Source organism: Bombus vosnesenskii, unplaced genomic scaffold, assembly GCF_011952255.1.
Source record: "Bombus vosnesenskii isolate JDL3184/JDL3185 unplaced genomic scaffold, Bvos_JDL3184-5_v1.1 scf7180000013314, whole genome shotgun sequence".
NCBI lineage: Eukaryota > Metazoa > Arthropoda > Insecta > Hymenoptera > Apidae > Bombus > Bombus vosnesenskii.
In genome coordinates this window covers 1,150,243-1,175,342 of record NW_022882960.1, presented here as the reverse complement: position 1 = coordinate 1,175,342, position 25,100 = coordinate 1,150,243, and the positions used below count along the sequence as shown (strand labels likewise).

Genomic DNA, 25,100 nt, shown 5'->3' with positions numbered 1-25,100 from the left:
TAAGTGCCCTTCACACCGGCACGTCGTGATCACTCGGGGGCAGTGTAACGCTGTCTGCTAGTGGCGCCAAAGGCGTCTACCGTGGAGAAATTGATTAGCCCTTTCCGAGATAATGATTCCCGCCCCGATACTCAAATCGAATGCATCGTGTGCGATTAACATTTAGACGAGTAATTAATCGAAAGGTTTGACTTCGGCTAATTAAACAGAAATAGAGGCGCTGTTTAAAGAGGTAAGTAACAATGAGATCGCGGCAATAACGGAATGCCAAACATATTCTGCAAAAGAGAGCGAGTTACATGAAAAAAAAAAAAAAAAAAAAACGAATGCCGAATTCCGAAGAGCATAGAGGTCGTAAAACGTTTAAGACTCTCATTACGATCTCATAAATTTGTGCTTAAGGAAGCTGTAAATTATGAGTACACCATCCGCGGACGTGTTCTTACACCGGGGAAATCGCGGGCTTTGATTCCTCCGTTTTCTTCTTCGTCCGTTTCTATTAATTACGTTAAAACCACAACGGCCGACGTCGCGAGCCTGTTCACCGCGGGTTTATTCATCCGTGGTCTATGTAAACTTGTCAGCAGGAAAATTATAGCTGTATATATCGAATATGGATGTAATTGGAATTTCTACCGAGAGGGGTAGACCGGAAGTGACTGGGTTGGTTGAATAACCGCGCACGCGGTGATGTTGCAGCGGCAGGCAATTTCATAGGAGGAGAAAAGGAAAAAAAGCACGAATTAATGAAACATCGTTGAAGCGTACAACCGTGCGTAAGAATCGCCGCAAATGCCAACGGACAAGAGAGGCGTTAATGGACGGCTGAAAGGGGCTGTTGCACAAAAAAGACGAGAGCCCGTACACGTTAGGTTCCCGTACGATCGACGCGACACAATGGCGATTCGAGGGCCGGGTAGAATAGGTGAATCGAATGCGTTAATCGGCTTATCGCGCGTTCCTCCACTCGATACGCCGAATCAGCTGCTGTTCCCTCGAAGAGACCAACGACAACGATCGCGTGTATTCGTTCAGAGGATATTCTTTACTATCTGTTATACGCGAAAAAAATTAATTTGCGTTATTTCGCAAGAAAAAACGCCATTCTCCGTCGCGGGAACTTTCTGTCCGCATCCATGTTTCTACGAACGTTCCAAAATTATCTAGAGTGGGTAACGAAATTCACGGAATACGAAGGTGAGCCGTCTGTCATTCAAGGAATTCCATAAACGGTCAGACCCAAGGTATGCTTTTCTCGCATCAGTGAAAATTTCTTTGACATGATGACGCATAAGGAGGTATAAGAAACCGTCGACGTTCTGCGTTGACCGGTAAAGGCATATCAGACAGAACCGTGTACCTCGATCCGTAACGAGCACGCACGACTGCCAGGAAACAGAATCCGGGGCTATAGACGTTGGAATCTAGTAGGTCGTGAGGAGAACATTTGCCCCCCGCTGTCACGACACGGCACGATTTTCACGCGTCCCAGTTGCCGGACTAATGCATCCGTCGACCAATTAATATTCGAACCATCTAATCCGGTAAATCACGCGGCTTAACGCGTCCACGGAAGGGCGACCCGAAGCGACAGCCTGGAAAAGAAACGGGTCCAGTTACCTCACCTCGTCAAATAGATGGAAAGCACAGCGTAATCACCCCATAGAACTTGTATACGCATCGTACAACGTTTCGTGCGATTAAGGTTTCCCTTCTTCGAACGCCGCATGGACCGTGAGCGCGAGAAAGAGGACGAAAAGATCTTTGTGACAGTTCGACGTTCAATTATAAACGAAGACCGATCTCCGAGGACGGTGTCGTCCAAGTGGCAAACCGATAAATCGACACCGTCTTATTTACGATAGCAATAAACGGCTCAGCGGTTGCCGTGGAATTCTGAATTACCGTCGGTCTGTGCGTGCGCCAACCGAATGCCAGAGACTCGCGTTCCACGATAAATAACGCGATTACCGTCGACACTCGTCGATGTAATCGATTGCACTCGGATTTCTAGGCAGTCGCGCGCAAATGAAGTCGCGCACGCCTATCCTCCCGGGTGATGGAGCACCAGGCGCCGAGAGTGTCTCGTAATGAATGGAAGGTTGATTAGGGTCGAGGGGAAGGCAATTGAAATCTTTGAAACGTTGGAAAGCTGGCTGGTAATTGGTCCCGATGGAGCAGGTTCGCGTGTCTCCGTGCAAATCAACGAGCAACAATTTTCTTTACATAATGCAAGACAAATAACTTTCTCGGCTCGTCAGGTTGTATCCGTTAGTTCGATGAAAATGTTGAAACTCGCGATGAACCGATAGTGCGACGACGCGCTCGTTAGAATGCATTAACCGATGCGTCGAAAGAGTTTTGCGCGAGAGGATTCGCGGCTCCTATTACCAAGGTAATCTCGTAGCCGATGCATAAATGCTAATTATGTAAATTATGGTGTAACGGCTCGTTATAAATATCTACGGACGCCGATTGCAAAAAGGAAGAATTAAATTTCACCTCGGGTACGTCACCTTGCTTTTCATTCTGAAACGTTAAAGCGCATCGGCGATTATCCTCCCGAGCCTGTGGCTTCTCGGAAGAAGAAGAAAATAGCGTCTAGACGAGCCACGAAGAAGAAGATTATACTCGTTGCACGGGCACACACTTATGCGTGCCGTTGGTGTAAGGGCACCGCGATAAACGAGAACCAGTCTCTGTATCTCTTGGCAAGTGACAGCCGCCAAGGCGTGCTGTGACGCGCGAGTCTGCTCCGAGACTCCACAGTTCGGAACGACGAAAACCACCGGCCGGATGACAACGATGACCAGGACGACGATCACGACAACGAGGACCCTCGTACGTGCTTAGGTTATGAGCTCGACCGATGAAAAAAGAGAGACACGACCATGAGATTCCCATAATCTCGTTTTTCCTCTGTGGCATTCTCATACCCACTTACCGCGAGGCGGCACCTCTGATCTATAAATTCCGAAATTCTTTTTTTCTCCATCCCTCCCTGTTTCTCTCTTTCCCCTTTTCTCTCCGTCTTTCTTACCCTCGTTGCCTTCCTTCTTCTACGTCCTGGTTCCTCCACCCGCCCTTACACTCTTGCCATCCACCCCAAACCCTGTCGCGTTTCTGTGAGCGCTATGACAGCACGATGACGGGCACACAATGAGGCCATACAGAAAATAACCGCTTTTTTTCCTCTCCTCTCTCCTTACGCGAGCTCATGTCATAATGCGGTGATTGGGGTCCATGTATACATAGGTACGTGTAATATATCTATGCACGTGATCCTGTGCCTGTACGTATACGTGCACGCACGGCCGGCAGTGTAACGTAACAGGATTCTGTCCGAGCTCACCTGGCACTTCACGAGCTTCGTCTCGATTCGAGTCCCACTGGGTTTCGGCCCTACTTCACTGAAACTCGAGCGCGACTTTCGTTCACGATCCTTGCCAACGGATTTTCCAGAGGACCGAGCGCTCACGTGGGACCTATATTCTTTTTTGTTTGTGTCCTAGCGAGTTGCTGTACCGTCGGTGTCGAGGATTCGAACGCTCAAGAAGCCGGCGGCCCAGGTGGTGGAGGAGGAGCTGGCGGTGGAGTGGCCGTTATACCCGACCGGCCGCCTCTCGAGCTCGATAAACTGCCACCTTATCACGACGTCGCTCCTAGCCCTGGTACGTATCGTTCCGAACCGATCAGAAATCGCGTCGTATCGTTACACGATAGCTTCGAATACTCTGTTTAAGTCAAGTTAAATAATTTGTCTCGTGGTTCGCAACATTCGTTTATGAACAATCTTTGAACGATCTACATTTAACAGCAACAGATTATTAAAATTCCTTGCTAGAGCTCAAATATTTTGTTATTCTTTCGGTATTGTACCAAAGACTACGGAGTCTCGTAATATACAAATTTGATTATTCTATGCAAAGATCAATATTGAATATTAAGATGTTGAAGCTTAAGCGACTCAAGTAACTTTACCTTCCTGTTCTCTGAAACCGTGGATACTTCGACTACATACGTACAGTCGTTGGGTACTCGATAATTGACGTAAAGCAAATGAGAGATACGCGACTTGTATGGGTTGGTGTGATGTGATTCAAGGGCACAATGTGTGGTCGTGGTTAGGCTCGCGACGCGGCGGCGGTACACCGGGAGTCGTCACGACGCCTCTGTCGCTTCCGCAACACAGACGGGCGATGAATCTCCCTGTGGAGAATCACTACACCCACATGCAAACGGACGAGGCTCTCTACGCAGAACTGGACTCTCAGGCCGCGAGCTACGCGAGCGATCTCCAACTACAAATGAGAGGAAGCTCGACGTACGGTACAACTTCCGGCGGGCAGGACGACGAATACCACGAGCTAGACGCCGCGAGGTTACATCGTCATTACGGTGGAAGCAACGGGGACGAATCTTTGCAAAGGGACACGCTTCGTACACGTCACAGTAAAAGGTAAATTAATCTCTGTAATTATGTTTTTCGTGAAGTTACTTCTCTCGAGAGCTGTTATAGTCATCGTGATCGTTTTCTATCGGCAATAATAATCGCGCTGGAATACGCCCTCATGAATCTTCGAAGCACTTAACTTTAATAATTTCAATCTACAACCAGTAGTCAGCATTCCTTTCCTTTAATTGTTTTTGCGCATTAAAGCGGTACCATCGGTAATTAATTGCGTATTGATATTACACTATTCGACATGTTGTATTTCGGTCTTTTCCATTATCCATTATATATTTAACTTCGTGAAACAGTTACGACTATCTGATACCGCAAGATTTTCAATTTAACTATCGCGATTATATTTTATGGACGACTATTAAATGCTTATTTTTTGTGGCTATTTCCAGTCCAAAGTTTCCAAACGATATCGAAACCTGTCCTAGAAAGTCTCAGAAAGATCAGTTTCACACGATTCCTCTACTCTCGAAGGACAAGCATGTGCGACTGATCGTAGGACACCGACGATGACATGCAATCTCCATGTATTACGGGAAATACACCTGACTAGAATGTACCGTTAGCATGCATAATTATCCTATTAATATGCATCTCCGTTGCTCGATCGAATCTAAATATTCGAAAGGAAACGGAACATTAAAGACTGAACCTTTGCAACGTTATCACAAATATATTCAGTTAATTATCCACATATTTATTATAAAAATAAACACGAAGCAACTCGTTTAACAGACACGTGCATATACTACGAGCATGTGTTAAATAAATTCCTTTTTATAAATCCCTACAACACTGCCGGTTTAGAATTACGATGAAACCGCTTCTAAGATATACGTCAATAATATCGAGCGTATACCTATGTTTAATTAATCGATCAAGTTTTCAATGTTTAAGAGTCGCCGTAATACAATCTTTTCAGGTTACAAGAACCGGATTACGAAATGTACGAGAACGGACCGTCAACGCCAGTCCCGCCAGGTCAGATGCAACATCATCATCACCATCATCACCACCACAATCATCACCATCACCATCAAGACCTGCGGATCGGTAGCAGAAACGGTGACCACCCGTCGTATCAAAACACAGCGTACACCGGAAGCGACGCTGAACCGGATGGTCCAACTTTGAGCAGCGCGCCAAGCAGCGCCTACTACAGCGACCTGAGCTCGAATTCGGCGAATCAACAGATGCCTACGGCGGCGTCTTCTGGAAGCAGCACGAATCTGCATCTGAACCAACAGGGTCTAGAAACCCCTCAGTATCGTTTGGCCGCGATAAACGAGAGTTCCGTGCCTTCGGACTATATTTAGAATGAAATTTCTCCACTGTGAATTAACAACCAGTGAAAAGTTCTTTTTCGGATAATCGTGTTTCGATATCTTTCTCCACTTGTTGGAATAGTGATTCCGGAGTGTTTGATCGCGAAGATCGAAGACCGAAGCTTTGATCTGATGACGATCAGAACTCAGGAATATCTGCGTAGAATCGTGAAGAAAATAGATGATCGAGTGTATTACGTTGGATCAATGAGATGAGAAGAAAGAATTTTATGACAACGAAATTCGCGTCATCAACGCTTTGCGTGAAACGATAGTGCCATAAATATTATTTGACTTACAGTTCCACTTTCATTTCACATACTGTCTTCAAGAATACATCGTCTGTTGCACTCAGAAGAGCAGAGTAATTCTCGCGCTATGTGAACCAAACTTGCGTAACGAAATTTTATATTACGTATATAATGTTGTTATTGTTCTTCTCTCAGGGAATGACCGTTCACAGAGAAAATTAGTCTGCGGACTTATTAATGATCTAATACGTTACGAGTATTAGCCTTATTATTGTAACGCGGCAACGGGACAATAGATTCGCGAGCGTTACTCGGTCTTCGGCAGTTTTGATCTATTGATCGAATTCGTTCGCGCACGCGAAACGAAAAGGTCTCCTCGAGAAGGCAACGGGAGCACGAAGCAGCGAATGCACGAAACCGATTGGAATGAAGTCGTTTCGGGGAACAGGTGTTTCGTAATTTGACGTTCGAGGGCTTTCAGTCAGCGCTCTCAACTACATCCGCTTTGCTTTTGCATTTCGAGCGAATGGCATGGACTGCTTCGATGGTATTCTCCTTTCTCTCCTGCACGATATCTTTTCTCCAGTGTTTCGAAATTCTTGTACCTTTTTCAAATAACTTCGACTCCTCCGATAGAAAGAATATTTGCCATTGAATTGTGCGAATATTTCCGTTACATTGCTTTGCATTTTTAACGTTCAATTTCTAAACTGAGATTTTAATAGGAAATCATTTTCACAAACTATCTCGTACTAATATAAGATTCTAATAGTTACGTATTAATTTCCTTGATTATCCGGATCAATTTTATATGAGACCAATGGATGTGTTGATATCTATAAACGTAAAACATAAATCATATCACGGATTTAAAAAATAAATTAGATATTACATCATCAGAGAACTCGTTTCAACGAGGGCGACTGTTTCACAGCATCGCGCGACAGTGTTCGCCACTGAATCGTTAAACAGGACTCGGGCGCTCCGTCAGGCTCAATCGTTTATCTTCGACCCTCGTTCGACCGCAGAATTAATTCGTTTCACCCGATTCGGCAGGACTCGTTTAATCGACGCCGTCGTGTTCTCTTAATTACCTTCCCTCGGACAGGCTCGATTGTTTCTTCGACAGAACACGAACTGGAAGAGACGTTTTGCATCGAGATTCTGCACCGCGCCCGCGTTTACGTCTTTCATTTGTATCTCACCTGCGCCTACCTGTCGCCACGAGATTACACTACACACCTTCCACGTTTACTTATCGCGTCATCCCTTTAACCAACGAAGCTCTTTTTTTCTTACATTTATGCGAATCCTCTCGCAAGCTTTTAATTAACATGAAAACTTAAGCGACCATTCTGTAAGTCTGAGTACAACGTCGTTAACATATCATAGACGTTTATGGTAAAAATTCATACTTTTACAAGTGCGATTAATCCTGCTGTACTTCTCATTCTTTCTTCACGTTTCTTCAGATATCTTCTTTTTCTTTTGGAACACTTTATAAATGTATAAACGTCCATAATTCATTCATTAAAATAAGCCTCTCAGAAGCTAAACCGGTCACTTCTTGTAAATTCTTGAATTTCATTACATAAATAATATAATTGATGTTCAATTTTCAAAAAACAGATGGTTTAACTCATAAGATCGCGTATCACAACGAAATGGTATAAATAACGGCAAGTTGTTACGTAGATTTAAAGAAATAACGTCCGTAACATCAATCTCTTGTACTGTTTAGTTTATGAGAGTGATCAGTGCGACTTCTGAATGATTCAAATTAAGGAAACTACCTACGCGAACTACACGCGAGAAAAAGAAGCTCGACAAGTAGAGATAAGAGTAATGCATGTCAAGCGTCCATGACAGTTGCCACGTTCGCTGGAACTCCCGAAATGCGAAAAGTACATACTTTTTTTTCTCTTAATCGTCCGTGTATCCCGGTAAGCCAACGTAAATTACGTCGGTACTAACGTGAGCTCATAAATTACCGCGGCCCTCTGGTTCGTTGTACACAAAGAAACGCGATGTTTCGTTGGCCGAAAAACCATTCCGCGGTGCGGAATCATTCACAGCTCTCTGCCACTTAACTATACACACCGAAGAGAACGCGGAGCGTGCAACAACAGATGCAACAATGCACTGCCTCGTGGCCACGCAATAATTAATTGCGCCCTCGCAGCCACAATGGCGATAGGGAGAGCCGGCGGTGCTTGGCGCATTATTTCCCCGAAAAAAATCCCACGAACGCGGCGCGTTGTCGGATGGGTAGGCTCTTATCGTGGTCGTGTTACGCGAACAGGAACGGTATTATGGAATTCGTTGGTGCCTCCGCTCAATTAAGGCCCGATTTTCTCCGCCAGGATCTTCCGCATTTAAGCGACGAGCTTGTATCGGTCAAACTCGCGAGCGATTTGCAGCTGCGCACCAGCATACCTTTGTCTCCTTGCTTAACAGTTACTTAGGAGCATCTTCGAAAATGAAGCGTACAAAACAACAAGCTTCGTTTACTTACAATATTTCCAAAAGTCTAGAAATTCTTCGAACTAAACGAAAATCTATCCGGGAAATGATTAAGAACCTTAAAAGCGTATTATCGTCTTGGGCGACAGTAAGAAAATCGACAGCGCAGCAGGATCGTGAGAATTTATCTCGTTGAATTGTCGCGAATTTCTCGATTGTCTCTTTACTCGATACAAAGACGATACGGAGAACGTGACGAAGCACGCGTCTAGGATGCAACGAAAGGAATACGGGGTCGTAAGGACGTTCGGACCCGCCCTAGCTGAATACACACTATCTTCGCCCCTGCTACGGGATATATAAATTATACATGTAAATATACGGGCGTCCGGGCCGAGAAAGATCGAACCGTGAGATATCGAGATATGTGTTGGCGACTCGCACACCTCGCCTCCTACTTTCACCTCTTTTTGCTCGTTTTCTACTCTCGTCCCCCTTCCAAAGGTTACGCTAGCACGCACGCATAAACTCACGCATCTACGTGCCTATGGCGAATACCTTTGTCCCCGCTACCACCGAAACGTCCTTATGCCCGCGTGCACGCATGCCGTTCCCGCTAATTCCTATGCATTTTTCGAATTACCGGTGAAATCACGGCAGACCCAGCGTTCCTCGTTCCCCGTGGCGTTCCCACACCGGAAAAATGTTCGTGGAATGAAACCCCCTGCACGGCTGAATTGTTCGCCGGCTGCTTTCAGCGCATCGCGTACTGTCCTCTTGAAACTCGATTCGCTGAAAACCGCCAAGAGCTTTTTCACGAACGGACCAACGAATTTGCGAATAAAGTTTCTTAAACGAGAGCACTGTGAATCAATATCGTTATGTACAACCTGTAAGAAGTCGTTTAATCGGATACTATGTAAAGTGTCGCAGAAATGAAAAAATTCCGTTCAATCATTTATGTAATATTCTCTATAAAGTGGTGCAATACGGTGTGTTGAAACTCTTATTGCGTAGAGAACTATTACCGATCGATTAAAATCAAATACATCATTACGAAACAGACAGTAAACTAGCGGTTTATCTTGGAAACGCGATTTCGATCGCGACACTTTAAGGTACAAATCGTGGAGAATGGAAAAACTACGGTCGCCTTGTATCGATATGATATTTATACTGGTAAACAAAAAACTGGTATTGAGATTTTATTGCACCAACGACAACGTTCCTGACACAAATGCACGATTTACTATCGAATTTGTATTTTCTATGTGATGTGATGTTTCTTGCCTATAACTTTTGTAACTATAGTGAGAGGATAAGATGTAATATAGCGATCTAGCAAAGTTCAATGCGAAAAATAATGTATAAAATCGAAACGAACGTGTGAAACTGTAAAAATAAGAAAATTTATAAGTTGCTTGTATTGTAATTAATGTTAATCTTATTATTGACATGAAACGGTGCTAAAAATGAATTGTCATACTTGCGATTAAATTATTTATATTTTCAAATTTCTGAAAAGATTAGAAATATTTTCTTCATTCCCTATCAAAGTTGTTACATGAAAATATCAAATTATTATAAACTTTCAGGAATTTTTATTGTAATGTTTGACAATTCTACAGTACAACAGAGTATTAAGTTTTCGTTTAGAATAAGTGCTGACGCGACTTGTACATAACGTGGCAAATTGTAAAGAAAGAAAACTATTTTATTTTCATGTATATAATCGTGAAGCGCTTGTGTGCATGAATAAACTTATTCTGTGCGCAATTAAGTCGACTATTGTGACCAATTTTTAAAGGCATTGCACTTTTTTGTATGTAAGAAATTGTACAGTGAATAAAGACAAATTCCATATCTACAGACAGCTTCTATCAATTAATAAATATGTTTTGCGAATTTTTTTAAATTATTACTAACAAAAAAAATAACATTACATTACTAATAATAGTACAGTTATTCTATTACAATTAATGTGTTACGCGCATTCTCGCCAGCTTCCATCCGATCAAATAGAAATCAACATAATTCCTATATTCGACTTATTAAGTTGTGGAAAGCGTAAAAAACACTTCGATTTTCCTCCAGTCGGTATGTCAGAACCTAATTCAATTTAATGTCATATTTATACTATTCTTATTCAATGGTCTGGAGACTATATGTATTCACAGACAAAGTACATAGTCGGTGATATATGCTCATACCACATATGGGATCACAGACGAGGTCGGTGATGGGAGTCATTTTTCACATTCTGAAATACCGACCTTGCGAGAAATCAAATTTGATTTGGATTTTAATTTTAATTCCTACCACTAGATGAGTTGTTATCTTTTTCTATGCTGAACCGATATTAGCGAAAATGTTACAAAAGATATAAGAGAGTTCGGTAGCCCTCGAACAATTTTAGCAATAGGGAATTGGATATTAGATCTATGTTACGTATTGTGTATGGTCGTACATCTGTTATATTATTGTACGTACACAATATATAAGTACGAAGTGTACAAACTTCGTTAGATAGCACGTGAATTTATTCAGGTTATGTTACAATATAGACTCTAGTTATGTGATCGTACTAAATGATTAAAATATTTATTAAATTAACTTCCTTATGAATTGTAGTAAATGTTAATAACAAATAATATGAAATTCTCTACTAGTTCAATAAAATCTTGTGCTGCCCGTATTGGGACGTTAACAGAATTTGAAAGAATTCCTAATGCCATTTTTGAAACTCCTCTTGCTCTTATTTATACAAAGGTAAAATTTAATAATTTGAAATCTAACGGAAATATTTTATTTAACATTTTATTTTTATTAGGGAGGTTGTGTGCCGCATTTAACTAAGGATGTTTTTAAAATGGTTACTTCAGACCCACAAATGTTATCTGTTTCTCTGTCTTCCACGTATTTAATGCTGGAATCAATGAAGGATAATAATGTTAATTTTGCAAATTTTGTGGGTATGAAGGTACATACTGTTGTTATACATTTTTAGTTACGTAAATTTTACTTATAAAGTTTTAAGTTTTATATTAAAAAGATATTTTGTTTAGGAGTACATTAATTTTGTTACAATACATGACCCAGCCTATACAACGCCTTCAGGTTTTCGAGAAGCTAATTCTATTCCCATATGGACAAGAGGTGGAAAACTTACATTAACACCCAATATGTATATGAATGTTATTGAAACATTTAAACCAGACATGTATGTTGCTTTGTGTGATGGAGATACTAATATCAATAGTAGTAAAAAAAGAGTATCAAATTCTGTACAAAATAGCATGACATTCTTTGATCAATGTTTTATTAAACATTCTTCATCTGAAGCATTGAAGTCCTCTGAAATATTAGGTGCAATTGAAGGTGGTTATGATAAAGGTGCTAGAACAAAATCAATAAATTATTTAAAAACTAAATCTGTAATAGGATATGTGATTGATGGATTGCATAATAATGGACCAGATGTAAAGAATATACCATCAGAACAAATCAGAGAAATAGTACAACACACAATTGTAAGTTAGAAATCACCTATTATTATATATTATGTTTCTTCATGAAATATACTTATTTCAGAATCTTTTACCTCCTGAAAAGCTTAAGGTATCAGTGGGATGTTGGAATCCCCTTACAGTATTAGACCTTGTTGAATTAGGTACAGATATATTTGATACTTCATACCCTTATATAATTACTGAAAATTTAAGGGCTTTAACTTTCCTATGTGATCATGATGACTGTAATAATGTAGGTCATACAATATCATTTACAGAAGAAAGGTAATGTAAAACTAAATATATAATCATTTTTTCATTTTCATAACAAATATTTTACAGCAGATATGCGGATGACTTTTCTCCAATATGTTCTCACTGTGAATGTCTAACATGTAAAAATCATACCAAAGCATATCTATATCATCTGTGTAGTGTTAAGGAAATGCTTGGTACTGTTCTTTTAATGATGTAAGTTCTAATTACATACTGATATTGCAGATAATTAATTAATATTATTATGTATGAATATACGCATTGATTTATATTTTCAGACACAATGTACACCAATATCTCGAATTTTTTAAGATTATTCGAGAGAGCATAAAATGTGGCATTCTTGATGATTGCAAAAAGAAAATTAATTTAAAATTTAAGCAAGGCAACGTCGCTGAAGCAGATGAACCTACAGATATAAAAGAAACTAAATCTTCTAGTTCATAACACAGCTTTAAAAAAGTGTTAATATTTAATGATGAATTATTTTTACATTCTACTTTTATAAAACTATAATATAATTCTTATTAGTATAGATTTGATGAAATAATAATTATTCAGGTAAAAAATTGGGATCTAAATAATTATAAGAAGAGTTACTGAAACTCTGTGGAAAGTAATCTAAATCATAACTTCTAGTATACAGAGGTGGTTTTATAGGGAGTAGTCTATGTAACGTATCATGTAATGGTTTCTCAGCCTCTAATTGCGCTACAGCGCAATCACCACATAAATCAATTCCATTTTGGCATTCTGTGCAATGCCATCTTGTACCTGTTAGAGGATCTTCTCCACAAACTGAACACTGTAAAAATAAACCATTAAGCTTTAAACTCTTCTAATTTGCTCTAACACCTGTACATACCTTATATCCAACATGTTTATACACGGGAGACGAATTTTGTTCTTTCTCCATTTTTACTTGTTTTAGTAATTCTATATGCCTCAATTCAGGATTGTCATCAATAATACTATTTCCAGCATCATCTTCCTATAAATATAAATAATGAAATAAATAATGGAAACTTAAATTTTCACTAGAGTACAGAATTGTAGCAACACATACAGATTCTTCTGTAATTGCCTGTTCCTTGCTTTCATCAGGTATTGTAAAAGAAATATCTTGATGGGGAAAAAATGTAGAACGTCTAAATAATGAGTAGTTATTACGTTGATGTCTATGACCCATTCCTTTTTTCACATCTAATTTCATTTTGGGGCCTCGACCAGGTATAGGTAATCCAGCCCTTAAGAGTTTAATAAAGTATTTCTGGACTCTGCTAGACACTTGTTTTGGAGTTCTATTACCTATTAAAAAGAATAAATAGTAACGTACAAACATAACAAAAATGATATTCTTAATAATATACCTAAAGCATTAGCTATTTTAGTCCATCTTCTCATTTCTACATCCTCTGGTGGGTATTCAATTAAAAGTTCTTCTAATCTTCTTTGTTCTTCCACTGTCCATAATTGATTGAAGGTCTCTGGTTTACTCTCATCAAAAGCACGTCCTCTTACTAAAATCTAATTATATTCAAGTCAGTACATATGCATGTATATGAAATATATATATATAACATAACATACTTTTCCATTCTCTTGTTCCGATTTTGTTTGTATGTGAGGCAAAATATGTCCATGCCTTGTTTGTGGTCTCATTCGCATATCAGGTGGAGCTACGTTATATTGTGCCCAATCAATATAAGGGATTTCTGCAATTTTTTGTGGCCCTGGTAATTCTGGTAGCTCACCATTTTGTATCTGAGCTACGAAAGATATTGGATCTTTCAATGCTTTAGAACGAATTGATAAAAGTTTGTCAAGATCTTCTATAGCTTGAACTCGTTGTGCTTCAAGAATAACAATTGTTTTTAAAAGAGTAGTATAATCTTTATTTCCTTTTAATGCTAAGTGATCAGATTCGAAATAAAATTCACTAGGTTCTTCGTCATGACATTTTTTTTCTTCGTCTTCCATCGCTACTTAATACTTAGTGTGCTAGACAGGTTATACGTACATTCACTACACGTTCACTGTAGCATATTAACCTTAATCATCTGTCAAACAAAATAACGAATAACGAGTAGAACATCAAATAAAATCAATGTAGATTTATTTATTCTAATTATTATTGCATTTTCAATGCAATGCAAATTTGATTTAGAATATAAACGATTGAGTGCAAAATAATACTGGAATATTTTCGCAAAATTATTTCAGAACGCATGCTCTTCGTTATGAACTCAAAAGCACGTGTTGTAAATATTAATTTAAATATAAATATTATATAAGATAAAATTGTTTGATATTATGTACCTTATTTTTATATTCTTTTTTTGCAAATATTTTAATTTTATTGCAATATATTTATATAAATTGTATTTTAATTATAAACAAGAAATTGAAAAAATTTATAAACAATACATAAAAATTATTCAACGTTATGGATAAAAGTATTGTATAATATATATATAATACTGTATATTATATAGATATTAAGTAATTCTTAAAAAAGGCCTACATATGCACGCCATGCGAAATGTATATATCATCCTTGCGTTTTTTTTAAATTTATTTTATTACAAATATACTTTCAATAAAATTACATGAGGAATAACACAAAGAATATTCCTAAGCGTAATTATCGGTGGAAGAGTATGGAAATAATGAGGCCACCAAAAAATGTGCGCTGAAGAGATTACTTCCTATCGTATTACCATTGTTTCACGAAGTTCGACTGGAATTCGAATTCCACTATCTTATCGAATAACTTCTTGTAACAAAATCGAACAATACACTTCAAAACATGACTGATTACTGATTACCAAAAGATGACGCACGTGCCCCTACCGATATCTTTGGGTTTGTAAATTTTGTGTAAACAGTTCTTTTAACGTTTATCAATTATGAGGCAGTTATTCGTTGGTCGCGAGAGAAACGCATCTTGTCCACGGCAACTCTTCATGAAACGTAATCTTTTATCTAAGATATTTATAAGCTTCGTTTTTATATTTGTACGGTCACTTTTAAACTCGTTTAATCTGATAGTTTAGCTACCGATCATCAAAGATATCGGTACCATGATCAGAGTACATAGTACTCTTATCAGGGGAACCAATGCACGCCTGTAAAAACAAGCGACTAGCTGACCCGCTAACACTTCAGTTTCGTTCTGGACATCTTCTGGTAACGTCACAACTGCCTTCGATCCGGCTCTAAGACACGAGGAAACCGATTCATGCCTTCGTTACACCGATTGAACGTAGAGCCGATCGAAGGCGGTCTAAAAGTCAGACGTACAGCTCGCGCGATGTATATTTGAATTCAAGAAGAAAACGTTTTGATATAGTGCTAGTGAATTGGATAATACGTGGTAATCGGTACTCGTTAAGAATTTAGTTGAAGCTTGGCAAAATGGGACAAGTCGAGGAAAAAGGAAATGAAAGAATTGCGCTAAAACGAGAGCTAGGTCTTTTTAGCGCAGTAAGCATCATCGTGGCTGTTATGATCGGTATGAAACCAATATAAAAGCGTGACATTAAATAACAAGTGTTTTCTTCCGGTACCAACACAAAGTTTGATGTATAGAGTCAGCCGGCAGAAATTATTGATTTTACTCTTTTTATTTTCTTCTTTCCTGCACTCTTGACATAAGTTAACAGTTTAATCAATTCTATTCGATTTATTAATGAATTCGTCGGATAATTTCCGAAGGTCAGAAATACGGTATGCATTATCAGCATATGTTTTCTATATTCTACTTACATAATGAAATTGCAATCCTTCCAGCATAAAATGCTCGAACAGTGAACTTTCATGTAGATAGAATTTCGTTGATACTTATCATTCGGCATTAATATTTTTTTAAATAATGTTCAAGAGTATTTATATGTAGAAGGCATATTTAAACCATCCTATTATGTTACAATACAATATTTAACATAAAAATGATATAAATGCAAAATTTGTTTGAAACATAAACTGCGAGAACGATTACGTGATAAAACTTTACTATGTGTAAAAGTATCACTACATTTGAGCAGATAATAGTAAATTAAATGTTAGTGTTAGTGTATTTTAAAAATGATAACAGGTGTTACCGTATGAATTTATTGACGAATGTACAACACTCTCGTGATCGTTTCTAAAGATACTTCGCTCCTCTCATCTTGTCAATTCTTGATACGATCGATATAATATCATGAAATGAACTATGTACATTTCATCTTTAACGTTTTGTTACAAATAATATTTATTTTCGATTTAGCCGATATTAATGTAATAATTAATAACGAACAACAATTACGACATTCAAAGAATGGCAAAGGTCCAATAGAAATCCAGCAGCAATAGAAATCCCTTTGACAACCGAACACATGTTAAGAATAGTTGACTGTAATTGCATTATTGTGTGGGCTTGAATAAGCTTAAGCTTTATACTTAGGGCGATATAACGTATCTGCTTCAATAGCCATTCAAAGCTTTGCCCGATACTTTCACATAGTGTTCCTTTGACGGGAAGAGTTATTTTTTTAATCGCTTAAGCATTCATTAGTTACATCGGCTATTAGATTTCATTTGATAATTGCATGATTTTATTATATGCTGTAAATATGTATGATGTAGCCATTATAGTTAACTATAGTTATTTAATGTTGCATTGTATATCTGTATATATCTTACTTAACTTCACTAGCTTTTTAAGTAAACATTAGCTTAAAAAAGTATTTCCAGCAAGTATCCCATGCGAATTTTAGAAGTTTTACAGAAATATTTTTCGAGTTCACAAATAGAATAAGTGTACTTTAGCCTCGATATTTATCTGTATCATTTCAGTACAATCAGATGAAGCTTCTCAAACAATATCTACATTACCCTGGTATAATCCAACCAATCTAAATTAAAATCGTATTAGTAGAAATTGAGAACAAATATACACATGGTGTACATATTGCAGTCTCTTTTAGATTAATCCTCAATTCCTTCTGCTTGAAAGTCAAATATAATTATATGTTGTATTTTTGCACAATAAGAAATAAAACCTGACGTAACGTTTTGGTAATTACGGGCAGAGCTTTGACGCGATTACGAATCAAGGGGGTTAATCAAGGTTAATTGCTGACCCACGCGCTCGAGTATTACGAGACATCTTCTTTGCAGGCTGACAAATCTATCATACTTACCATTTATCTATGAATATAAGATTACTTTTATCATTAAAATTTGGTCTACAATTTATAAACCAAATAATATTTTATACCATTAAAATGGTCGAGATTGCGAATTCCGTCGTAACTTCCGAGCTATTTATATCTCTACGCTGTACAAATAGAATAAAAAAGAAGATTTCTTTTAAATGTAAGGAAGTTATGTTGCTTGTATTTTATTTTTCTTTCAAAGTACATTATATTATTTCATATGACCATGACTCTTACTACATACATCGTATAGAGAAACCAATTAGTAATAAACTGATAACAGTTACTCTGATAAGGATCGATCTTATTTGTTTCGTAAATATTACTTTTACGTTATTGTTACAAATGAAATTACGCGTGATATTCGTTTTAATCAAGGAATTATTTTTCCTTCAAGGTTCTGGAATTTTCGTGTCTCCAACCAGCGCTCTCGAAAGATCAGGATCCGTTGGATTTTGTCTAATCGTTTGGACTACTTGTGGCGTTCTGTCTCTACTAGGGGCTCTCGCATTCGCCGAATTAAGTACAGTCGTACCACGATCTGGAGCTGAATATGCATATTTTATCGAAGCTTTTTCGCCTTTGCATCAGTATGCCGGACAGATACCAGCTTTTATATGTTCTTGGGTTTACGTATTACTATTACGACCTGCAGAAGTGGCGGTAGTTATGTTGACATTCGCTGAGTATAGCGTACAACCGTTCTCCGGATATTTAAGCAATCTTCCTGAAGAATCAATGCTTAAATTGAAAAAGCTCATAGCAATCTTGGCTCTCGGATTGATCACATATATCAATTTAACCAGCGTAAAATTATACGTGAAAGTTCAAAATATATTCACCGTATGTAAAGTAGTTGCGTGCATTTTCGTAATCAGTGGTGGAATATGGTGGTTATGCACCGGTCATACGGAATTATTGAAGAAGCCGTTTGATGGTACTACCGATTCGCCTGGTAACGTGGCGTTAGCCTTTTACAGTGGATTATGGGCTTACGACGGGTGGACTTCCGCTGCAATCGTTACGGAAGAGATCCAGAAGCCGGAAGTTAATATTCTTAGGAGTATTCTAATTGCGGTTCCCTTGATTACCGTTTTATACGTTTCGATGAATTTAATGTACATGGCTGCCTTAACGATACCGGAAATGGTAAGCGCACCAGCTGTAGCAGTTCTCTGGGCGGAAAAAGTTCTGCCCTCCTGGTTGAGCTTTGTAATACCTCTGGGTGTTGCTTTATCTACTTTTGGATGCAGTCTTAGTATTCAATTTGGAGTATCCAGACTCTGTTACGTAGCCGGAAGTGAAGGCCACGTACCCAGAGTCTTTAGCTATGTGCATATTGCGAAAATGACTCCATCTGCAGCAGTAGCGTTTCAAGGATTGCTTACGTTATTTTGTATGCTTTTGGGAGATATTATCGCACTTATCGAATTTGCAAGTTTCTTGACGTGGGTATTCTATGGACTTGCGATGTTGTCGTTAATAATTATGCGACGAACGAAACCAGATGCATCCAGACCGTACGCAGTACCAATTCTGATACCATGGCTGGTATTGCTTGTTTCTATCTTCCTGGCTGTAACACCGATCGTACACGAACCCTCACCCAAATACCTGTTTGCACTGCTATTTATTCTTGGTGGTATTGGTATCTACCATACGTACGTGTACAAGAAAGTTAGAAGTATTTTGGCAAGTGAGTATTGCAAAAAAAAAAAAATGTTTCAAAGCATTTTTAATTATTTTATTCTGTATTACTAGTAAATTTTTACTTGTTGCTTTTCAGTGAGAATCACATACTTGATCCAAGCATTATGTCTAGTTGTTGCTCCAGATAAAGAAAACTGATGACATTTCATTTCATACCTAATTGTACATATCGTAAGATCATTTTCGTTATTAATATGGCTTAGGTTGAAATATATTTAATAACTCATTTAAGAGATTTAGACTTTGAACAATAATATAAGTCGAAACATAGAGAAAGATACATTGTATTATATAATATTAAATAACAGTTTTATTCATTTTTATTCATTTTCATAAAAAAAATTCCATGTTTCTATAAAATTAATAATTAGTTTAAATATGTAACAAATTTTTATATTTGTGCAGTATTGTAAAGCATTTTTAACATAACTGCGAAGATATAATAAATATCGACTATAGCACAGAATTGAATAAAATAATTTAATTGTATAATAGTGTAAAACATATTTAAAATGTAAATGTCGAGTATTTATTATATCTTTACATACTTTATATATCACAATAATGTAATATCAAATTCTTTAGTAACATCGATATTTTAATATTATGACAACAATAAATATTATTAAAGTTAATTATAACTTGTTAAACGTAATAATTGCTCATTTCATGTAAAGTACTACAAAATATATAGAATTTTATAAAACACCAAAGATTAATATACTTTGGCATATATTCATAGTCAAGTTTAGTAACATTTACTATTAGTTTACTTGTCAATTTTAAACTTTGACTACAGAGTATGGTGACATATACAATTGTTTATCTATTAGAATTGTAAGGCACCTCTATAAGGCTTTTTGTAATTACCATGTAAATTTTATGCTAAGCAAGCTCAGTGTACTTATTATATTAAGGAATCTTATACATATCACTTCATATAAAAATTAAGTTATTTTGTATAAAATAGAACAAAAATAGAACAAAAAATGCATGACTGAACGGATGAAATATGTTACATGCACTTTTAACAAATCGTAAACACATAACAATTACTTATATTGTAAGAATTTAAACAAAGATAGTAAAACTAAAATTGTCTATTTATACCAGTCTCTGTGTAATAAATTTTATCAATATCATATATCAAAATAGTTCATAAGAAATTATGGCTGAGATGCACCACATTTTTGACAGGTTTGTCTTTCACTGAAACATTAATTTAACACTCCAGATATTTGATGTTTATTATAAATATCATTTATCTATGGTTGTATCTAATTATAGCATTTACCTCAATATTTGATGTAACTTTTTCCGGAATTCATTGCATAAAGCTGTTTCAGCTGCAAGTGCAGCATCTCTTTCTCTTAATTGCTGTCTTAAATGATATATAGTATCTTCTAATGCTTCAAAAATTGCCTAAAGAAAAACAAAATACTTTTCCTTTTATCTATCTTTTAACAGAAGAAATTAAAAAATTGTATAGAGTATATTTACTCTAGATTCTTCCGCTGTGTCAGATAAAGCAGGTGGCTCATCCAAACAGAAGAATTCTCTGACACATGCAGTTCCTATGAGAAGAGGACTGCTTAATATTCCATTAACAAATGCTTGAAGACCCCGTATTCTTTCTTCTAGGAAACTTGGAGCAAAATTATCACCAAGCCACTTTTTTCTTGGTAAACTTAATTGAGAAACTGGAATTTTCTGCCTTCTTAATTGTGATAGTAAACGAACAAAATCTGTGTACCTTCTAAATACAAACCAACAGTCTCCATTTTTTAATTCCACTCGTAATTTATAAACCTAAAAAGTACATGTTATATGCAGACTGTGTACATAAGATATACAATACAGAACAAGTTTTTAATTTAACTAACCGTAAACCTAGCTCTTTCTTCCATAACTTCATATCCAACAATTGGTATTCTTACATCATCACTAGTTAGTGGAGGATGTAAAATATCGGAATTTGCATTATCATTATTAGGATAATTAAACCTTTGTACAGTAAATGAATTTGAATGCCCAGATCCATCAGAGTCTGGACTATCCAGTACTCTTACAGTGCCTGATTGAGAACCCCTTGCTTTACTAATTGCAAGTGTAACTTCACTAATACATCCCACACCAGATTCTGACGTGGACATTTTGCCACCAACAAACTAAATGAAACCATGCATACTTAAAAAGAAATTAAGGCCAAATTATTATAAATGCACACAATAAAATAAGAAATAGCATGCTTACATACATAAAGAAAATTAATGATATAAATATATAAGCCAATTCCTAAATAGAAAAAAATCAAAAAAGAAAATGTGTAAGAAACAACGAGAATAATAATCTAATATTATAATGACATGCCAATTGTGAAAATTCCCATTTGAAACCTTAAAATTAACATCATATGTACTATTTTGTGTTAACTAAAACACTAACCTCAATATGAATAAACAATATAGTGTTTTATTCTATAACTTTCTATCTAAACTATATTTATAATATAAAATCATATTCCGTAAATCTTTCATTTCACTAAAATATTACATATTTTATAAATGAAAATTCATTTAATGAACAGAAAAGCGCGGAATTGATATGACATATTGACAGTTTGCAAATATACCCTCTCCGCGAAATTGGAGTAACTTAGATGGTAAACTAGAATGATAACGGTAACACAATCAGAATTTCTAATTTGCCGCCGACTAACAAGCATTTAAAACGAACATTAGTACATAACTTTAAATAAACAAATAAATAAAATAGTTTCTATGAAATTTCTATTTTAATGGGTATTTTATTTTGTTAATATTATTTTAATATTTATAATTCTAGTAATTCTAATTTGACAAATATTATATTTAATAAGTAATTTAAAAACTAAAATTTTCGAACCTTTACATCTTCGAAAGCCAGATTTTTATCACCTTACAGAATTTACGTTGTTGTACGATTGTACGTGTGATTAGAGTAATGAGTACATGTTCTATGTGTTTTATATACGTAGCTATGCATGTACTTTTGCTACGTGACATTTCTGAAATAAATAGGCTATATATCTCGATGAATTTGATTGTAAAAAAGTAACCTATTTAAAATGAGTGAAAAAAATACTAATACTACGTTAGTTCGAAGGGTGAATAAATTACTTGAATCACGAGTAGAGCATGACAAGGTATTTATATTATACTTTGTTGTAATTGTTACTACTTGCATTAATAAAATATAAACATTTCATTTAAATTGTGTTTCCCTTTTAGGATACATTAGAAGCCTTAAAAGAATTATCCACATTCTTTACAGAAAATACATTAAGTTCTCGTAGAAATTTGCGTAGTAAAATAGAAAGAAGAAGTCTTGCAATAAACGAAGATTTTTTATCCGCTTTTAGGGAAGTAAAATCTTCTTTAGACGACATATATCAAGATGTTTTAGCTATGAATACTGCAGTTCAATGTATGACAAATCGCTTACAAGCTACAAAAACACAGACATCACAGCTTATTGACCAAACTGCAAAACTTCAGAATAAGAGGTACATTTATTCACTGAATAGTTATCAGGATTAAATTAAATTTTATGCAAAAAAATATACATAAAATAAAATATAATTTTTAGCCAAACTTTATCTATGCAACAAGAGGTTGCAAATGCATTTATTAAAAATTTCCAACTGACTTCATCTGAACAAAGTATTTTACATGGTTCTAGCAAGGAATCACCTATTACAGAAGAATTTTTTTCTGTTGTTAACCGTGTTCAGGTAAGATAAGTAAGAAAAAACTTTCGTTTAAAGATGAATCAATAACAACTCTATTAAATTACAGGAGATTCATAGCAGTTGTAGAATATTAATGCAATCAGGATATCAAACGTTAGGGCTAGATATTATGCAAAGAATGACATTGTTGCAAGAGGCAGCTCTTGAAAGACTATATAGATGGACACAGAATCAATGTAAACATATTGAAAATGAACGCTTAGCACCATTATTAATTAAAGCAATGAATAAATTGCAAGATAGACCAGTTTTATTTAAGTATGCATTTAAAATCTAATAAGAAACCTAGTATAATTTATGTTAAATGAATCTATATTTATTTGTATGTATTTTTTTAGATATATTTTGGATGAATATTGTGCAGCTAGAAGAACTGCTTTAGTAGGTTCTTTTATCGATGCTTTAACATTGGGAGAAGGATATGGTAGTACACCTAATCCTATTGAAATGCATGCAAATGATCCTAAAAGATATATTGGTGATATACTTGCTTGGCTTCATCAAGTTATTCCTGTTGAAAAGGAAAATATTCTTACTTTAGTGAAAGGCTGTAATAAAACAGGTATAAACTAAGTGATTGCCTTTGTACTTCTACTTTTCTTAGCTTTTATTACACATTTTAGATGTATCAGACCAGATTAAGCAATCATTAAGTAATATCACAGAAGGACTTTGTCATCCCTTAAAGTCAAGAATAGAAAATGTTATATCTATGGATGCACCAGCAGCAATATTATATTCTGTTACAACTCTTCTTAGATTTTATCAGATGATAATTCAGCAAGTAATACCAGATAGTATCTTGGATTCAACATTGAAAGATCTACTAATATTAAGTGAAAAAAGTTTTCTAAGTAGACTTCAAAAGCAGACGCGTATTGCACTCGGTGAACGTGCAGAACCACCAGGAAATGACTTAGTACCTGCACCATCTGTTTCTAGATTACTGTCACTTCTTAACGAAATTCTTTCTGTAGCAAGTATTGCAGAAGATAGGGAGAAAGACATGCTACAGGTCTGTATCAGCATTTAATAGCTTTATAAAATCGGTATTTGAATGAAATTCTCATACCACATAATCCGCAGATAGTATCGTGCATTATTGACCCACTGTTACAAGAAGTTAATGAAACAGCATCAAGATTACCTACAGTAGACATGGCTGTATATCTTTTAAATTGTATGCATCAAATACAGTCTACTTTAGCACTGTATGAATATATGGATCAGAGATTAGAAAGATTACAGGTGAAGACTACAATTGATGTGTTCTAATTTACGAACTTTTTATATATTTTATATCGATATTGATAAAATGACATTTTTCAGGCACAATCTGATGCACAAATTGACACTCTTACATCAGAACAAGCCAGTTCATTAGTGGCACATTTGAATCTTGGTCCAATTTACACTATTTTGCAAGGTCATGAACAAGGTCCATTGTCTTCCATTCCTGGAATGGATCCCCTAAGTGTAAAGGAGTTTACTGTATGTAACTATTACTTCAATACTGTGAATGAAGGATAGGGATAAATTTTATTCTAAGTTTTTAATGTGTTATAGAACAAATTGGAAGCATTTTTAGTGATGCCAGATGTATTATTGCTGCCACAAATGAGTTTGTTACAAAGTAGTAATCACCGTTCAATCACCCAAAAACGTTCTTTTGAAGTAATTGGAGCAATCTATAAACAATTATATGAAGCATGTCACAATCCAAAGAATTTGTACCAAAATCCAAACAGTTTATTTTCAAGAACTCCCGAGGATCTTTTACGGACATTAATTTCAGTTTAAGTGTCCATTAAGAAGATATTTTCTAAGTATAATTATACAAAAAGTTAAATATGTAAATACATAATTGTACAATAATTTTTAATAAATTTAATAAATTATATAAAGCTTTAATGTTTTTATTCCCATAAAAAATGTTTAGTGGAAAGATAATAAGAAAATATATTAATTTAGCATGGTTACTTTTACATACACCCATATTACGTTTCATTGTTTTCGATTTTATTTTTATTATTCCTACAAGGTATAAGCAGAGTATAAGTTTCCACACAGTTACTCGTTTCATTGTCTATCGGAATCGACTAATGAATAA

At 36.1% G+C, this 25,100-nt stretch overlaps 6 protein-coding genes across 13 annotated transcripts in view; 4 read left to right on the top strand and 2 right to left on the bottom strand.

Annotated features, from left to right (window-relative positions):
• The window catches only part of LOC117235130 (TSC22 domain family protein 1), a 92,988-nt gene extending 86,881 nt beyond the window's left edge, over positions 1–6,107 (top strand). For 2 of the 3 annotated variants that reach the window (XM_033496876.1, XM_033496874.1), the window contains exons 5-7: positions 3,513–3,671; positions 4,105–4,459; positions 5,388–6,107. In XM_033496876.1, the coding sequence (XP_033352767.1) occupies positions 3,513–3,671; positions 4,105–4,459; positions 5,388–5,781 (908 nt within the window). In that variant the 3' untranslated portion in view covers positions 5,782–6,107. The remainder of the gene's footprint in view (positions 1–3,512; positions 3,672–4,104; positions 4,460–5,387) is intronic. The other variant, XM_033496875.1, reaches the window with a different exon arrangement.
• A 4,776-nt stretch (positions 6,108–10,883) lies between these two features.
• LOC117235141 (queuine tRNA-ribosyltransferase accessory subunit 2) lies at positions 10,884–12,753 on the top strand. 3 transcript variants are annotated; one of them, XM_033496899.1, is made up of 7 exons: positions 10,884–11,001; positions 11,215–11,273; positions 11,335–11,484; positions 11,570–12,034; positions 12,096–12,298; positions 12,356–12,484; positions 12,568–12,753. In XM_033496899.1, the coding sequence occupies exons 3-7, from the start codon at positions 11,374–11,376 to the stop codon at positions 12,734–12,736; spliced, it is 1,077 nt and encodes a 358-aa protein (XP_033352790.1). In that variant the 5' UTR covers positions 10,884–11,001; positions 11,215–11,273; positions 11,335–11,373; the 3' UTR covers positions 12,737–12,753. The 3 variants fall into 3 exon arrangements, with proteins under 3 accessions (XP_033352790.1, XP_033352789.1, XP_033352788.1); XM_033496898.1 differs by having other exon boundaries at positions 10,987–11,273; positions 12,359–12,484; XM_033496897.1 differs by having other exon boundaries at positions 10,987–11,273.
• Positions 12,754–12,812: 59 nt separating this feature from the next.
• On the bottom strand, positions 12,813–15,151 carry LOC117235142 (ZZ-type zinc finger-containing protein 3). Of its 2 annotated transcripts, none has more exons than XM_033496900.1 (6): positions 15,010–15,151; positions 13,880–14,349; positions 13,660–13,816; positions 13,356–13,597; positions 13,155–13,280; positions 12,813–13,094 (listed from the first exon to the last, which is right to left on the bottom strand). In XM_033496900.1, the coding sequence occupies exons 2-6, from the start codon at positions 14,267–14,269 to the stop codon at positions 12,843–12,845; spliced, it is 1,167 nt and encodes a 388-aa protein (XP_033352791.1). In that variant the 5' UTR covers positions 14,270–14,349; positions 15,010–15,151; the 3' UTR covers positions 12,813–12,842. The 2 variants fall into 2 exon arrangements, with proteins under 2 accessions (XP_033352791.1, XP_033352792.1); XM_033496901.1 differs by having other exon boundaries at positions 13,880–14,325; positions 15,010–15,150.
• A 129-nt stretch (positions 15,152–15,280) lies between these two features.
• On the top strand, positions 15,281–20,342 carry LOC117235140 (b(0,+)-type amino acid transporter 1-like). Its single transcript, XM_033496896.1, has 3 exons — positions 15,281–15,803; positions 17,888–19,186; positions 19,277–20,342. Exons 1-3 carry the CDS (start codon positions 15,707–15,709, stop codon positions 19,336–19,338), a joined length of 1,458 nt encoding a protein of 485 aa, XP_033352787.1. The 5' UTR covers positions 15,281–15,706; the 3' UTR covers positions 19,339–20,342.
• Positions 20,096–21,923, bottom strand: LOC117235144 (sorting nexin-16). 3 transcript variants are annotated; one of them, XM_033496904.1, is made up of 5 exons: positions 21,646–21,923; positions 21,084–21,368; positions 20,701–21,009; positions 20,495–20,622; positions 20,096–20,409 (listed from the first exon to the last, which is right to left on the bottom strand). In XM_033496904.1, the coding sequence occupies exons 2-5, from the start codon at positions 21,351–21,353 to the stop codon at positions 20,367–20,369; spliced, it is 750 nt and encodes a 249-aa protein (XP_033352795.1). In that variant the 5' UTR covers positions 21,354–21,368; positions 21,646–21,923; the 3' UTR covers positions 20,096–20,366. The 3 variants fall into 3 exon arrangements, with proteins under 3 accessions (XP_033352795.1, XP_033352794.1, XP_033352793.1); XM_033496903.1 differs by having other exon boundaries at positions 21,084–21,387; positions 21,646–21,919; XM_033496902.1 differs by lacking the exon at positions 21,646–21,923 and adding an exon at positions 21,454–21,474.
• A 218-nt stretch (positions 21,924–22,141) lies between these two features.
• LOC117235138 (conserved oligomeric Golgi complex subunit 6) lies at positions 22,142–24,888 on the top strand. Its single transcript, XM_033496891.1, has 9 exons — positions 22,142–22,384; positions 22,470–22,744; positions 22,828–22,972; positions 23,037–23,248; positions 23,329–23,552; positions 23,614–24,005; positions 24,077–24,238; positions 24,320–24,481; positions 24,557–24,888. Exons 1-9 carry the CDS (start codon positions 22,307–22,309, stop codon positions 24,788–24,790), a joined length of 1,884 nt encoding a protein of 627 aa, XP_033352782.1. The 5' UTR covers positions 22,142–22,306; the 3' UTR covers positions 24,791–24,888.
• Positions 24,889–25,100: the final 212 nt, after the last annotated feature.